The 16,548-nt window shown below is 53.0% G+C and overlaps 6 protein-coding genes across 6 annotated transcripts; 3 read left to right on the top strand and 3 right to left on the bottom strand.

The window, feature by feature from the left end:
- Positions 1–4,525: 4,525 nt before the first annotated feature.
- Positions 4,526–5,362, bottom strand: M406DRAFT_349376 (uncharacterized protein; the record flags this gene model as incomplete). The annotated part of the gene is made up of 2 exons (XM_040922464.1): positions 4,526–4,828; positions 4,865–5,362. The coding sequence occupies 2 exons, from the start codon at positions 5,360–5,362 to the stop codon at positions 4,526–4,528; spliced, it is 801 nt and encodes a 266-aa protein (XP_040781715.1).
- Positions 5,363–5,455: 93 nt separating this feature from the next.
- Positions 5,456–6,122, bottom strand: M406DRAFT_58331 (uncharacterized protein; the record flags this gene model as incomplete). The annotated part of the gene is made up of 2 exons (XM_040924601.1): positions 5,771–6,122; positions 5,456–5,708 (listed from the first exon to the last, which is right to left on the bottom strand). Coding segments are annotated over exons 1-2 (330 nt in total), but the record flags the coding sequence as incomplete, so codon positions are not given.
- Positions 6,123–7,505: 1,383 nt separating this feature from the next.
- Positions 7,506–8,614, top strand: M406DRAFT_26769 (family 69 glycosyltransferase; the record flags this gene model as incomplete). The annotated part of the gene is made up of 2 exons (XM_040917887.1): positions 7,506–8,138; positions 8,195–8,614. Coding segments are annotated over 2 exons (1,053 nt in total), but the record flags the coding sequence as incomplete, so codon positions are not given.
- A 1,166-nt stretch (positions 8,615–9,780) lies between these two features.
- Positions 9,781–10,698, top strand: M406DRAFT_326175 (uncharacterized protein; the record flags this gene model as incomplete). Its single annotated transcript, XM_040920050.1, has 3 exons — positions 9,781–10,027; positions 10,105–10,529; positions 10,567–10,698. 3 exons carry the CDS (start codon positions 9,781–9,783, stop codon positions 10,696–10,698), a joined length of 804 nt encoding a protein of 267 aa, XP_040781712.1.
- A 642-nt stretch (positions 10,699–11,340) lies between these two features.
- Positions 11,341–12,498, top strand: M406DRAFT_67130 (uncharacterized protein; the record flags this gene model as incomplete). Its single annotated transcript, XM_040925044.1, has 2 exons — positions 11,341–11,400; positions 11,551–12,498. 2 exons carry the CDS (start codon positions 11,341–11,343, stop codon positions 12,496–12,498), a joined length of 1,008 nt encoding a protein of 335 aa, XP_040781711.1.
- A 52-nt stretch (positions 12,499–12,550) lies between these two features.
- On the bottom strand, positions 12,551–15,339 carry M406DRAFT_349375 (uncharacterized protein). The gene is made up of 3 exons (XM_040922463.1): positions 14,632–15,339; positions 14,360–14,472; positions 12,551–14,305 (listed from the first exon to the last, which is right to left on the bottom strand). The coding sequence occupies exons 1-3, from the start codon at positions 15,156–15,158 to the stop codon at positions 12,756–12,758; spliced, it is 2,190 nt and encodes a 729-aa protein (XP_040781710.1). The 5' UTR covers positions 15,159–15,339; the 3' UTR covers positions 12,551–12,755.
- Positions 15,340–16,548: the final 1,209 nt, after the last annotated feature.

Below are 16,548 nucleotides of genomic sequence, written 5' to 3'. Positions count from 1 at the left end.
CAAAGAAAGAAGATCCTCTCTAAGCTGGCTGGCAAAAACTATCAGGAGCTCCGTTCAGACCTTATCAGGACTGGATGGCTTCCTCAAGGCTGGACAGGGGGGATCCCACAGAGGACGGAGAACAACAGGAACCTCTATCCAGGCACTGTCGAGTGCTAGAACCTCTCAACCACAACGTCAAAATGCCAGATCCGATACTCCTCAAGCCTGAAACAAGGCACCCTCAGTTCCTCCAAATAAACGCTGTCTTCAACCCTCAACTCTTCAACCAGGCAGTATTGCTACAAGCAAGCGCGGCAGTCTTCTCAACACCGTTTCAGACACCTCACATCCTTTCCCAAAGCACAGTTCTGGATAACTGCGGAGCTGTACACCTCGTCAACAGCGTCGATCTCCTGGAGCCAAACACCTTTTCTCCCTCAAGGGATGCGGAAGTTGTGGAAGCAGGGAGCTCATCGTTGCTAATACGGGGATTCGGGAGACGACGCTTCAAAAATGCACTGAACGGGAGGCGAGGGGAATACACTGAGGACCTAGTCCTCAACCGTGTGGCGGTTGTAGATGGCTTCCATGTCAACATAATCGCTGAGGCTCTCTTATACGAGAAAGGGATCTGGTACTGTGGCAAAGATAGCACACTGCGCTCAGGAACGCTTGAACAGAGCGCGGTGATTGCGAATCTACACAGAGAGTTCAACTTAGTCTTCTTCGAATACATTCCTTTTGCAAACTCTTCCTACTCTCGAGCTCCAGCCACGCTGCTATACAGCTGGGCTGGCGTTCTCGTGTTCTCAACTCTAAAAAGAAACAGGCATCCTCGTCCTTCATATGATGAGGCGCCTGAAAGAAGTGATTCAGAGCATCTTTGGCATCTAAGGTCGGGACACCTGGGTGCCAATGCCCTGAAGGAGCTCGTCTACTCAGTTCGTGGTGTCAGAATCAACGGAACCAGACGAATTGACTGTGAACACTGTGCTCTAGGGCGCATCACAAAGGTCATTCGATGCGCAAGATCTGAACACCACAGCCCTCGACCGTTCTGGTGCATTAGTTGGGATCTCCTCGACTATAATGAAGCGCAGGATAGCTCAAAATGGGCTCTCATACTCAAAGACGAGTACAGTGGCAAGTTGTTTGCCTTTCCGATACCTAACAAGGCACAATCCACAGTGTTCGATGTGCTCAGGTTATTCGAGACCTGGGTACAACGCCAATATCGCCTCTTCGTCTGCAAAATCAGACAGGACGCAGACTCCTCAGTCATAAGGAGGCCATACGAAACGGTATACACACAATGGTGCGCTGACAACGGCATCGACCTGGAGGTTACTCCACCGCGCACGAAAGAGTCAAATGGCGCTGCTGAGCGAGCTGGGCGTGAAATTCAGGAGCGTGCGCTAGTCCTCCTGTTGTCAGCCAAACTACCGAAAGACCTATGGCCAGAGTGTGTGAAAGCAGCCACCTGGCTGTTCAACATCTCTCCATCCATGCTCAAGCACTCCGAAACGCCAAATTCACTTCTGGATGGCTGGTTCAGGCAGTACTTTCGTTGGTACGCGCCGGAAATAGTCAGAACAGCAGTCTCGGACCTACGGCCCAACTGGGCCAGGATCTACGCATATGGATGCCGGGCATACGTCCTGCGAGAAGAGCGCGAACTTGGCTCTCATAGACGGGATATGAAAACAGAACCAAGGGCACACAAGGGCTATCTTGTGGGATACGTTGCAAGCAACCTGTACCGCGTGTGGCTTCCAGCGCTTGCGAGAGTCGCAACCGTGCGCAATGTTCTGTTCGATGAGAGCCAATTCTACGACCCAAACAGCAGTGAGGCGTCAGAAGCACTATCTCGTGCTCAGCCAGCACCAATCGTTCCAGAGGTCGGAAACGACGAGGAAATCATGGATACAATCGTTGTTGGAGGCGTATGGGACCCAGTTCCCTGGCCTGATGCCACAAATCGAAACCAAGGACCTCATCCGCTGTCCGACGAGGACAGTGGCCCATCCTCAGAGTCTCCCTCGGGAGGCATCCCGAGTTGGAACTCGGGGGTGAGAGCACCTGAGACTGGCAATGGAGCGCTCTTGCAAAGCAACCCATCCCAGGGAAGAAGCTCAGGGGATAAGGTGCAAGGACTTCCAACTCCTGAAAAATCTCCCGAGGCACCGGAACGAACGGATCAGCCAGAAAGGAGCGCTGCTGCAAGCAGCGAGGATGTTTCAGCAACTGAACAGGCGTCTTCAAGTACTGAACAACAAGCCACCAGCGCATCTACTGCTCAGGATACGAGCCAGCCTGCAGCGCGAGGGTACGAGCCTGGTCAGGCCTCAACCAGACGTCGTCGAACAAGGAACGAGATCTATGGATCTCAACCCACACGGCGTTCAGACAGAGCACGGAAACCAATCGATAAAGCTCGCCAATACCAAGGGTCATTCGCCACGGCCTTTGTAACGAGCCAAACAGCTCTGGTAAACCTCATGGCTACCTTTTTGCCTGATCAGCTAAAGGAAGCAACCAGAACATGGGATAGGCGTTTTCAGACCATACACAGTGTGGTCGCAGCCGCTGTACTTGAGGCAAACTCTACACGCAGAGGAGCCTCGCACTCGCAGCGAAAGCACTTTGATGCTCCTCAGCAAGTCACAGAGCTGGCGACGGCTGAAAAGAAGCATCATAAACAACTACCACCCGAACCTGGGACCTGGAAAGAAGCACGAAACGGTCCTTTCCACACCGAGTGGTGGAAAGCGATGCAATCAGAAATCCAGGGACTGGTCAACAAAAGGGTGTGGCAGACTCTCGAGCGTGGGAAAGCCAAAGAGAAGCCACTGCCACTCAAATGGGTATACAGATACAAACTTGATGAGGACAGTTACTTAACCTCATTCAAAGCCCGAATCTGTGTGCGAGGAGACCTGCAAAAAGCAAGCAACCTTCAAGACACGTATGCAGCAACGCTGGCTGCGCGCTCCTTTCGCACACTTATAGCTGTGGCAGCATATTTCGACCTAGAGATCAACCAGATGGACGTCACCGGAGCGTTCCTGAATGCCAGCAGGGAAAGCCAGGAAAGCGTTTTCTGTGAGCTGCCTGATGGATTCAAGGAGGAAGGGAAAATCGTGCTCCTGGAAAAGGCACTGTACGGCCTGAGGGACTCGCCAGCACTCTGGTACAGGCACTTCTGCTCAACTCTGCGAAATCTCGGCCTTACGCCCTCAACTGAAGAGCCCTGCATGTTCACCAACAAAGCAAACAAGCTGATCGTCCTGTTCTATGTGGACGATATCCTGCTGTTCTATCCGCAGGACCAGGCATCAAAGGCACGCAGAGTGAAGGAAGGCATCTTCGAGGCATATGAGGTAAAGGATCAGGGAGCGGCGGAATGGTTCTTGGGAGTTCGAATCGTCAGAGACAGAGCCAACCGCACGATCAGCCTGGTCCACGATGCGTACATCGAGAAAATAGCCAACAAGTTTGGCCTTGCAGCCAACACAGCTTTAACACCCCCAACGCCTCTGGACCTTGGGGAGCTTGTCAAATGGAAAGGGGAAGCATCAAAAGACCAAATCAAGGAGTACCAGGAGAAGATTGGATCGATCCTGTACACCGCTATCATGATAAGACCAGATGTGGCTTTTGCATGCGCTCTTCTCTCCAGGTTTTTGACAAACCCAGGGCCAAAGCACCTGGAACAGGCAGACAGAGTAATCTGTTACCTGTACGGGACGAGGTTTCTGGCAATCCAGTACGGAGGAAGCCACCCTGAGGCTCAAGCCCTGCTAATCGCCGGAGATGCTTCCTTTGCCGACGATGCGGAGGACCGAAAATCCTCACAAGGATATATCTTCAGCCTATTCGGAGGTCCTATACAATGGAAAGCAACAAAGCAAAGCCTGGTAACCACCTCAACCACAGAGGCTGAACTGTACGCCCTCTCAGCCACAGCTAAGGAAACGATCGCCTTACAACGCCTCTTTCGAGACCTCACCTTGAACCTCGGCGAGCCCTGGAATATCTTCTGTGATAATCAACAAGCCATACGGCTGGTAGTCACAGAGCGTGAAAGGATAAACACAAAGCTCCGCCATGTGGATATACACCAAATGTGGCTCAAGCAGGAGTTCCAAAAGGGCAAATTCCAGGTCTCATATATGCCAACACAGAGCATGCCAGCTGATGGACTGACCAAGAACCTCAATCGAGCGCAGTTCGAACACTTCAGAGCGCTCCTCAACCTTCAGGATGTCAGCCATGCCTTGAATCAGAGGACCAAGAAGGAACCTAAAGGGACACAGATGGGCAACTCGATCTCACATTAGCCCCTTTTGGATGCTCTCAATCACTGAATTTCATTTGTCAAAATCAAAAACGAGGGCCTATAGCCCAGGGGTATCATCCAGAAACACGCAAACCAAGCGCGCAGCCTTCATCAAACGACGAACCAAAGGACTTAACCACAAAAAAAACAAAAAAAACCCAATCATCCACCAAAGCCTAGAGCACACCTAAGCCTGAACAGGGCTCACTCCTTAGGTGGGGGGTGAAGGGTAGCCAGCACTGCCTCGATATCAGCTTTGGCTTTCTCGTGCTTCAGATGCCATTCACGGTAAGACTCGACAGGATGATCATCGACAGAGCGCGAGACAGACTGAACGGCAGCTTGTTTTCCCTTCTTCTTAGCCGAAACCACGGCCTTCCCCTCCTTGGCAGAGCGTGAAACTGCCTCCTTACGATCAGCCTCCTGCTCAGCAAGGAGCACATCACGCTCTTCCGTGAGCGCCTCAATCTGCTTCTGCAGCTCGTCAACCTCCGAGAACTTGCCCGCCTCAAAATGCTCAAGAGCAGCTTTCTAAGCCCACACAGCATGCTTGGATCGGGTCCCCAGAGGAGCAAGGTTGAGAGTGGAGTTTTCCTTCTCCACTCCAGCGCGCGTCCTTTTCTTCGAGGGCGTAGGAGCATCCATCTCCTCAGCAGAAGCAAGCGCACGCTTGGCCATATAAAGCTCGTCCACAAAAGGCATGAGGTAGAAAGGGACCGGAATACACTTGTGACCCTTCGAACACCGAGCACAGCGAGCAGCAGATGAGTCCTTCTGGTCGTGACAGGAACCATCAGAGCCGCTCGCAGCCAGACTCTTGATACAGCCAATGCATGGAACATCGCGAACAGCACCCCAGGAAGCATCGTCTTGGCTCTTCGAGGAACCTGCAGCGGGAGTACTGGAAGGGGTGGCCACTGGAAAAGTCTTTTTGGCTCGCGACCGAGGAGTCCTCAACTTGGCGGCGTCTCCAGCAGCCACATCGAGGCGCTCCTGCTGAAGCTCCTGCATCAACGCATCCTGGGACCTCAAACGAGCCATACCCTGCTCGGTGACAGCCTTGTTGCGACTGGCCCAGAACTTGAAAGGCTACCGGAAGCCTGAAAAAGGGTCAGCCAGGTAAACATTGGAAGAAAAAGCGGTGCGAACCTACAGTCTTGGGCGCCTCCTGAAGGAGCACAGAGCCGTCTTCATCATCATCGTCGTCGTCATCGATAAACGGGCTAGAAATCCCCGTAGAACCAGCACCAGAGCGCTTGGAAAGACCAACACCGACTGAATCGGAGGCACCATCGACCGAAGGACGCAAAATCAGGGTATCAGCACGAGCGGCAGACGACTCGACCGGAGCTTGAGGACTTGAAGCAGGCAGGCCAGACCGCCGTCCCTGGAAACAAGAACAATCAGTTCAGCCCATACCAATCCCCAGGCAGCTCTTTCTATACTCACATCAGGAAGAGGGTGCCGACCAGCGGTTGGAATCAAGACAGGCTGAACAGGGCTCGCGCTCTTCTCTGTGGCCATCGAGGGACCACCATGCGACTCAGACACACTGGCAGGGGAGCTGGGGTTTGCACCCAAGGGATCCTCATCAGTCTCCACATCGGGAGAAGGACCAGAAGAGGCCACATGGATCTCGCCCTCAGCAGAGTCGCTGTCATCGGAAACAGCCATACTGAGCTCGCTGAGAGGGACAGAAACGTCAGACTCGCCTGACGAGAAATCTGGAGTGACTAGAAGAGGCATATTGACGCGCGGAGGCTTTCAAAAACCTTGAAAACAGATGGAAAAAGAGCTGGTTGAAAAAGAAAGAGGACTGGAAGGAGGCAAGGCGACTGTAAAACGCGCCCACATAAGCTTAAACGCGTCTGCGGGGACCCCACAAAAGACCCACTTTTCTGGCACATCTGACCAGTCAGATGGGGGGTGTGTGAAAAATGGGGCATATTTAACCCTAACCCTCTGTTTTGGTCTCCTCATAAACCATCTCAGAGCCTGGTTTAGTTACTTAGAAGATCTTCCTTTTGTATTAGATAGATTCAATCTCAACACTCATTCAGCCACTTCCACGTGCTCAGCTCATACGTTTCTCCTTATCCAAGGATCCCCTTTGCCTTGCACATGTTATTTTGCCTGTCAAAAACGTCTACAATGTAGATATCAGACCATGGTAGGTGTGCAAGTGGACAACCAAGGCTAGGAAACAATTGAAAGCTTGAGGCCCAGGAAATCACTACATATGAGGGAGTTGGTTGACAATCATGAATTACTGCTGACTCTTCATGGTTGGGCTTTTCTCTTTGACAATTCAATCTACAGGGGTCGATGTCCTCACATACACTTGTTGATGCACTGGAACCGTCTATGCTGGCCTGGCGTGCACTTCCAGCAATAGATAGACAAGAACAAGGAGAATATCGGGTACCCATATTACAGTTTTCCCACTGCAAAGTCTTATAATCTATGATAGTAATCCTGGCCTCCCTAATTGAAATAGTGACCAGAACCTTAGCCCCTAACCCAAAGACGCCTTGAAGCCAACGGGTGACGTGCGAGCGGTCAGGCTGACACCAACTGGGGTTATTCTCGGAAATCGTGGCAGTTCACCAGCATCTCACGACGCAATAGCGCCTCGGGCTGACTGGGTGTTGGGGGGGGGGGGCGGATCATTTTCAAACACGTCGTCGTCATCCCCAATCTCCCCCTACCGGTGCTGTAAGGCGTGGCGTGGATTAACAAAGTGCTGAACCCACCTTGACGAGCCTGCTTGCGCTGCGGTGGTCTGGAGGGGATGCTTTATCCTGTAGACATACGGCTTCATGTTCACCATGGTACGTCAACGGATTATAATTGGTGGGCAGATTGCGTTCGTCGCGCTCATCGTGTTAATGGTCTTCTGGTATCGCGACTTGCTTTCGGAAAGACTAGCACCAGTGCGCGTGCTCTTGAATGCGCCAGGTACGTAACGTTATACTGGGACAGATTTCTTTTTCTTGAGGAGGATGCCAGAAATTCGACTGACCATACAGGAGCAGGCAAAACCATTTCAGGTGCCAATGATGGCGAGAAACCACTTTCAGAAATCCCAGGTGAGGGAGGGGGAGGAGATGGAAATGGAAATGGAAAAGGAGCGGACGTGCCTGTCTTGAATGAGTCGTTGCTAGCGCGCTACGTCCAGGCGGTTTTAGACCCTGAGGATCAGACCGTGGAGAGGCTCGAGTGCCCTGAACCGGCAGGCCTGGCCCGCTACGCACCCCTGAAAGCACCTGCAGACAAGCCTGGTGACTACGTCAAATTCTTCTTCGCTCTCGACCTCACCCAGTGCGTCGACCTGCTTCCTCGACTCCTCGGCAGCATCATCGAGGCCATTAACTTTCTCGGCCCGGACAACTGCGCGCTGTCGATTGTCGAGGGCAATTCTGACGATGGCACCCCAGAAGTGCTCGCTGCCATTCGCCAGGGGGTGGAGACGCTCGGTATCGAGTACTTCTTCACGACGAGCAGCGTGAACCCAAAGGGCGAAGCGAATCGGATCTATGGTCTGGCCAAGCTGCGGAACCTAGCCCTGCAGCCAATGCTAGACGATACGCGCCGATACGGCACAGATACGATAGTTATCTTCCTTAACGATGTCGCCGTCTGTATGGAGGATATTCTGGAGCTCGTCTACCAGAAAGCGCTATTGGGGGCTGACATGACGTGTGCCATGGACTGGACCTATGTCGGGGCCAACCCGACCTTTTACGACGTCTGGGTGGCAAGGACTATCTCTGGGGAGGCGTTCTTCAATATTCCCGAGGACAGGAGCTGGAACTTTGTGAGCGGCCCCGAACATATTGAGCAAGGGAGTCGTTGCTGATGCCCATCACACAGGCTTGGAACTTGTTCTGGAAGGACACAGACACGAAAAAAAGATACCAAGCTCATCTACCCTTCCAGGTCTTCAGCTGCTGGAACGGCGCCGTTGCCTTCACGGCCCAGCCCATCCTCGACAGAGAGGTGTCCTTTCGCAGCAACAAACCGGGAGAGTGCTTCCAAGGCGAACCGCAGCTCTTCTGCAAGGACCTGTGGCATGCTGGCTACGGCAAGATTGCCGTGGTTCCAAGTGTCAACCTCGAGTACTCGGATGAACGGGGCAAGGATATCAAGGTCCTCAAAGGATACACCTCCAGGTGGGTTGGGCCGGAACAGGATTCGCGGTCCATATTTGACTGGAGATCCAGTCCACCCGAGCTAGTCAAGTGCATGGAGGCTATGGAAACGTCCGAATGGCGACCCTGGAACGAGACTCTAGCGTGACAACGGGAATTCCATCAAGCTTTCCGGAGGCTACCCAGCGCGGAGACCATATCCAGAACCGTGGTGGCGACCAAGCTGAAGCTTGCCGTCGGCTGTGTTCAGTTCTCGGCGAGCCAGAGGACGCCAGCTTTTACGAAGAGGCAGTGCGATATGCATGCACCGAAAAGGGTGTCGTTGCGAGAGTGCGCAAAACCATTGGGAGGAGGACACGTGCAGGCTACCGGGCACGACTTCAAGCCGCCTCAAATGAGAACTGATATAATCTCGGTACGGCCACACGGGTTTTTAGACCGCGACGAAGCCAGTGGCTGCCAGTGTCGCATTGGACAGGGCGTCCCTGGGGAGGTTGGGCTATTGTCAAGCCTGCAGCAGAGATGGTTCCATTGGGCACGATGGCACTGGTAAGGCAGCAACACTTGATCATTTCGGTTGTCTACTTGGATCGACAAAACTCAAAAAACCAGCTGCCCTTCCAAACTTGATGCCTAATGGCGCAATGCAGTCTCCATTTAAGATACTAGTCCTGGCAGTAATTCACCTGACGGCTACATGCGGTTGCTTAGTTGCAGGCAAAAGTGCACAAACCCACGGACCAGGCCTTCTGCAAATGGAGACTTGGAGCAATCAGAGCTCTGTTCGAATTAACCAACAAACGCAACCTGACTTTAGACAGAAATGAGCTGTAAAAGGAAACCCAACAGAATTCACTACCATTGATCCCACAGATATCTTCTTGCAGCATTGAAACCCCAAGGATTTGAACCAGAGTGTCATGAATCTTATGGTCACACAAAACGTGCTATTTAAAAACCCGGTCAGCCCTGCGGTATCTCGTGCCAGCTTTTTCCCGGTCAGCTCCTTCAAGGAAGGGTTTTCGCAATATCCTGGCCAGGGAGGTGCCCTGATACCCTCAAATCTATATGTCCGTTACTATCAAAAACGTCGATCATCTGCTCGCATGCTAAACTTAAGACCCCCGGAGCTATATTAGAACAGCCTCAAGATCCTCCTTGTTTTTCCCACAAATTATCCCGCGGCCTCGTACTACCTCGAACAAACCCCCCCCCCCCCTCTTCCGATCGACCACCGGGGGTATTTAATACACAACGCCCTCATCAGGTCATTAAATCATGGTCCCAAATTCCATTTCATCCGTAACCATGTCGACCGAAATGACTTCATATGAAGTGGTCAAATATGAGTCACCAAAGAACCAGGTGCCATCAAAGGTTCATCGTTATCCAGTCTACCGGAGGGCCGCCCGGAAGGCTCTTTCACCTCCTTCACCACCGCCACCGGTCCCAGCACCTGCACCTGCACCTGCACCTGCACCGGAATGGTCACAATGGGAGCGGGTCGAGGGGTCTAAGTGGGATGGATGGTGGCGAGCAAGGCCTCAAGAGGATGGTGGGTCTTACGATTACTTCTGTGCGATCCAGACGACGAGTGAACGAACATCTCTTTGCTGACCTTGTGAGACATAGGTGGATGGTTCTACCAGTTCACCAAAGACGGCTCGACAATATGGCAGCAGAAGCCTGTTCCATCTGAGACACCAGAGCCGTCAACAGCATCGGCCAACACTGCGGGTGAGGACGTGATGTTTGGAGAGATCGCTGCTACTGCTCTTGCTCTTGACCCCGCCACCATCACCACCACCATCACCACCACCTCTACAGCCAGCAATGCCATGAGCTACGCATCAGGTCCTGCTGTTGCGTTCACTGCTTTAGGTCTGCCCTACGAATTCTCCGCCCTGACTCTGAGAGGAAATAGTGAAGCCTACGGCCAAGCCTCCCCCAGCACCTACGCCCAAGAAGAAGAGCCCGTGCCCACCAACGCCACCGAAACATCAAAGCAAAGGCAAGCTGCCAGCTCCCCCCGCCAAAAAAGAAACCACCGGCACAGTGTCAGAAGTACCATCATATACGGTGATCAAACCACAGCCCCCGTCGCCGCCACCACCAAAGGTGAAGACAAGCATAACGCTGTCCGAAGAGGAGGAGGGAAAACACATCATACTCGACATTCTAAATCTCGAAAAACCGATCGTCATCAGAAGAATCTCGGAGCAGTAGTCAACGCAGAGAAGGACAAGAGATTCGATTCGAGATCTATCGTAGAGAGTTGGCAGTGTGAATAGTGCCCAAAGTGGCATGATTACGGAAACGATTTGCAAGAGGGGACTTCTTGCTCTCCTCAGCGACATGTCTGGACGATGATTTAGCAAGGCTTCGTTTACGACGAAGTCTCGGAGTTCTGTTACCATGAAAGCGTTTTCTTTTTCTTTCATTTTGTTTTTTTTTAGTCCTATTTATTTTTATACCATCTTCTCATGTGGTACTTTTGTGGCTTTTAACCTCCGCCAGGTCTGCGCAGCTCATATTGTGCAACCGTCTCACAATCAATCTGCACGCTGGCGCCGGCTTCCCGCAGTGCATTTTCTTTATTCCAACCATATCCACCTCGTCAAAGCCTTGTGTTTCGTCTTCTGCCAAAATCCGTCGCTATGGAGCCTGTCGCCGGCATTGAAAAGGAACGAACCAACCCCGTGGGAGGTGGATTTGAGGACAAGAAAGAGGTATCGAAATCACAGATGCAGTTCTCTCAGGCTGGCAACATATCATTTTTCATTCTTGATAATTGATTTATTCTTGCTTTTTGCCTCCCCTTCAAACGAGTGCATCTTCTAGTGTGATACACTTTTAATCACTATCAACATGTTGTCTTCTTTTCCCGGTCCTGTGTTTGCCGTCGCCCTTGTGCAGCTGCTGAGGGCAGTTCTGCATAACTTGGCAAGGCGTCGGTATCAAGATCACAATTATTGATCGACTTTTTCGTTTTCATCTCTTCTTAATTCATGGTTCCTGAGAGGAAGCTGAAAGGAAATCGGGAATGTCCACATAATCGTTTGCGCTTGACAACAACAGCAACAACAACACCCCCAACAAGCGCGCTCTCGACACACGCTCCTCCCACCAGAAATGTCTACGATCTTAGCATTTGTTGTCCGCCGTAGCACAGTATCACCGCCCTTCTTCTCGACCAGGTGGCTTGCCTCCTCGGATCCGACACCTCCACACCAGCTCCAGAGGAGGCTGACAGCCGTCAACACCACGCACTTGATCATCGGTGTTGTCCTCGGCGGAACAACCCTCGTCCTGATCGCCGTCTTGTTGCTCCTCCTCTATCTGATCCGCCAGCGCCGCCACCGTGCATCATCCGATCCCACCCCCAAACGAGCCCAGAACCACCTCTCGACATCCTTCGCGTCGCCCATAACTCTAGGCGACGTTGTCGGCGATCTTACCATCCGCCCCGTCACCCCGTCCCCGCGCCGTCTAGGCATTGACGCCCCGTCCTCGACCCGATGGGCTCACACGCTCGGTACAACCAGCATGGGCGGCTGGGACCTAGAAGAAAAAGGCGCAGTGAATAACACGCCGCTGTCGCTGCCGTCGCGAGGTGAAGGCTTGGATGGTGGTGTAGGCAGAAGCCGCGGCAGTACTGGCAGCGGAGGTGCGGGGGGGCGGCAGCAACAGCAGCAGCAGCTTCAGCAGCCCTCCATCTCGAGCATCTTTGCTGCCGAGATGTCGAGTTTGCTTGAGAGTATCTCAATCAAGTCAAGCTACAGCTCGCTACGGTCTGGGGGGCTGGGAGCGCCGCCACGGCGGGTGCAGAGATGGGCGCAAGCCGTGGCGGTGGATGGGGGAATGGAGGGGGCCTCGAGGTCTGCGAGTGCTTCTGGACCGGAAGAGGAGGACGGGTCTGGTGCTGGTGGTGCTGGTGTGGCCGTGTCATCTAGTCCGAAGGAGGATCTGGTGGTAGAGGAGAGCAGTGGGACGGCAAATGATGAGGGCGGTATGGACCTTGCTTGAGGCGGGAGCATCTCATGGGTGCATAATTGCTCTCTGCCAAGGGTTCCATATATATCGCGTCCTGTACGATCTATTACATCGTATTGATTCGCTTGCAACCAATATCTAGACATTATCTTGTATCTAAGTCATTAAATTTAACCAGTCCGTCGGAAAATCCGCCCAACACCCAGCGCTAATACTGCCCTCAAACAAACAAACAAAACAAAAATTGAGAACCCCTTTCATTGTGGACCCATCCTCTCATCCTCTTCCACCTATCGAGCTGCTGCAGCCAAGGCTGGTGCGGTAGACGACGCCGGGGTGACTGCTCCCTCCACGCCCGCCCGCTCAATATCCTCGCTCATCTCCGAGACCTCGTCGCCTTCGCGATGCTCATCACGTAGCCCATAAGGAGGTGATGATCCAGCGGACGATGGTCTCGCCAGGTCCTCAGACCCCACAAGCCTCGAACTCTGCTCCCCTTCTTCTCCCGATTCATGCCCTCGAGGTGAATATGCCGGCAAGAACTCGGCCATCTCCATATCACCACCACCCCTCCCCGCTGCAGGCCGCTCGGGGGGTGATTCCAGCACGACAGACGTATCGATGAGCCCGTCCATCTCCCACAACTCTGCAAGCCTGTCGTCGCGGACGACACCAATGCCTAAGATTTCAGGGCTGTACTCGGCCCAGTCGAAGGCGGCGTGCCTCGACAGCTGGGCGCCGATCCTGGCCATCGCGAAGGCGTTCAGGGTCGTAGTCCACACTTTGGTACTGTATATGTACGCCAGCAGGAGTGCTATGGCGATGACCTGGAGGCCGATGAGAGTGGTGATGGCGATCAGGGCGCCCAGAGTAACGACAGGTATGGTCGAGGGTGTCTGGACGCCGTCGTACTTGTAAACCCCGTAGGACATGTTTGAGTAATCGTAGTAGATATTGTTATCGTTAATGGCTGCGGAGAGGAGGTCGGAGTTGGCAAAAAATGCGCCTGTGTTGAGGGCAGCGCGGGCCGTCCAGGGGGAGTCGAAAATACTGAAGAAATCGTACGTGAGGGTCTCAATGCCTTGCGACAAGCCACCGGGAGAGTCCGCCAACCAATCCAGATAGCTTTGTATCTCCGAACAGCCGGCCGAGTCACCTCTGAAGTAGGCAGCATTGTTCAACGGCATGATTTCACAGGCAAGCGTCACCAAGTTGGCTATTGTCTGGTTGTCAAGGTTCGCAGACTGCATCTCGCCGAGCATGTTGAACCAGCTGCCGTTACCAAATAATGCCTGAGCTGTTGACATAAGCGGTCCTGTCGCCCCTCCAGACACGGTGCCTTTGGGAATTTGAAAAGAGGGAGGAGTGCTGTTCAGGAAACGACTCGGTACGCCCTCGGAAGATATGCTTCCCAGCTGAACATAGCCCAGTGTGGTGTTCATTTGGCAGTGCACGTAGAGGCCTGATTCGGTCCCCAAGCAATCACCGCCTTCACAATACCAATCAGTAGAACTTTCCTCGTCTAGGATTAGGTGGCTTATATACACATCCTCGGTGAACGTGTAAGGCTTCCCATCGGCCCCGACGGTAGACTGCCAGGTCCCGCCGGCATTAACAATGGGAACACAGACGTTGGCCTGCAGGTAGCCCTCGACGTAGAGGCTCGTTTCCCAGCCCGAGTTCGCACTGCTTCCAGCTGTGGCGCACTGGGATGTGACCTCGTCCGAGGACACTGACGAGCATATTGCGCCGCTCTTCAAAGCCAAGACATATTGATCAGGCACAAATCCGGTGCTGGACCCGGCTTGCACCGTGGTCGCGAACATCAAGGCTGTTCCATCTGCTCGTTGTCAGTATGCGTGATCTGAGACCTCATAAAGGAACAGTGACTTACTCGTCGTGTATTCTCCATAAGCTCCCGGCTCATCGTAAGAATCTCCCGGTTCCCAGTAGTTGCTCAAGGCGCTCTGGCTCAGATCATATGGGTTGTAGTCGATGCCGCACGTACTGGCAGGGTCCGTAGAGTCGCTGCACAAGGGCCACAGGCTTGTCTCAATCCCTCCAGACGTCGCTAGTAGTCTCGCTCGTGTGCTTGAAATGATATCGGACTCTTGCACGCCTGCCAGCACCCCCGGGCCTGGACTTGTCCCTATATGGTCGGCCCACCATTCGTAGTCGTCATCGGTCTTCAATTTGATCGCAGTGCTGTGATAGCTGAGGAGTACAGACCGCACGATGGGGAGCGCGAGCGCCACGGCCAACAGTATCGAACCAAATAATTGGAGCCGGGACGATCTTGACCTGCGCAGCGCCTTGAAAGGATTCCACCAGCCGCGGTCTGCAAGCGCGAACAATTGTCGCACGGTCAACCTTTGTTTGGCGCCGTGGCGCTGGCTGGAAACGACCGCGGCTCGCGCTAGCAGTATGCTTAGCAAGGGCAGCGAGAGCGCCGCGGTGATGGCGTTGAGCGCATTGATCAGTCTGAGGGTCGAGTAGTTGACCCAGAGGAAGGAGTCGCTGTCGATGTCAAAATGCACCCGCTCCTGGACCAAAAACCGTGGGTTTCGAGAAATCACACAGGTCAAAACCCACGGGATGATGAGAATGGCGAGATAGACAGCCGCTAGGAACAGCGGCAGGATCGATTGTCGGAAAAGAACCTGCCGCACTGGACTCTGAACGGCGCTGACCATTGTCAACAAAGTACAATATCACAACCTTAAGTGTCGTGGTTTGCAGCCCGTGAAGGGTGCCGGAGAGGGACGCGTGTGATTCCACCAGAACCATGGCGGCACGAAGAAGAATGTGTGCAGCCTCATGATCTCCTTCTTTTTGAATGATCCCATCCTCCTCGTCCGTCTGCGCTCGAGTGGCTGTGGGCGCCTAGCCTCGTTCATTGACCGTCTGACCTGAAGGAAATCGTATAGAAATTTCAAGTCGGGGGCTTAAATAGTAAGACGACATCCCTGTATTAGGCCTAGCTGTGCCACCTGCCCTGCATCCAAGAGCCTATCTGCGATAGACCCGTGGAATCACTCTAACCTGAGCTGGGCATGTCAGGTTACAAAAGTAGGTTGAACCCCGGCGACGTCGCTATTCAGCTACAACCTCCTGGTGGCGCCCCCTCGAATGATTTGTCGAGTGATCTTACACTTGTGCAGACTGTGGGTCGGTTCGGAGTACACGCCCCCCTTTCGTCAGATACTGCATGATTATCGTACCAAAGATATTCTCAGCATCGTGAAGGAGATAAGAGGGCAGCTGAGAGCATTAAAGGAAAGAGAGAAGAAAGAAGAAAGAAATCAAAGGAGAACGAGGAGGCAGGAAAAAAAGAAGAAAAAGAAAGAGAGGCAGTGAGAACTCTTTGCGAGGGAAGCAGCCGACGCCCTGGCCTGCAGAGAGCGAGCGGGGCCATCGGCTGACACTGCACATACACAATGAAAATCCTTCGATTGACTGCAGTTTAGACCCTTTCTCGTATACTATAGCATAGGTCCGTATTTGAGGCATAGCACGTGCTCTTACTGCTTCCTCTGATTTGCGATGTGTCCAAGGACCTCATTCTGTGATGTGATGATGGGCTGAACCTTTTTTGATGCCTGGAAGGTGACCATCGCTGACACCTTTGGGGGCGAAGGGAGCAGAAGAAGGTGTCAAGAGGGAGGGATAAACAGGACATGGGCACGGACAGGTCATTTGTACGTTTCTCTGGTTTTTGCTTCTTCTTCTTCTTCTTCTTCTTCTTCTTCTTCTTCTTCTTCTTCTTCTTCTTCTTCTTCTTTTCTCCCTGTCCTTCTACATCAAGTAGAAATTTCGACTGGCTTGTTGTTGGACGGCGGTCCCTTCCCTACTTGGTTTCTACTTGTTGCGTGATTGTTGTGCTTGTTCAGCAGTCAGCCAGTCCACCCCAGCCCTAGCTACTCCCTGACTTAGCGAGGAAACCTTTCTTTCCCTATCTTTCCCCTCTCAAAATCATCTTACCATACTACGTCTGGATGGATGATTCCATGACTATACCACATAGTAAGTATGTTTGGTCCTCCCGGGCCACAAAAGAACTCCGATGTATCATGTCATATGGTT

The sequence above is a fragment of the Cryphonectria parasitica genome, assembly GCF_011745365.1.
Source record: "Cryphonectria parasitica EP155 unplaced genomic scaffold M406scaffold_1, whole genome shotgun sequence".
Taxonomy (NCBI): Eukaryota; Fungi; Ascomycota; class Sordariomycetes; order Diaporthales; family Cryphonectriaceae; genus Cryphonectria; species Cryphonectria parasitica.
This window is presented reverse-complemented; position numbering and strand designations above follow the sequence as displayed.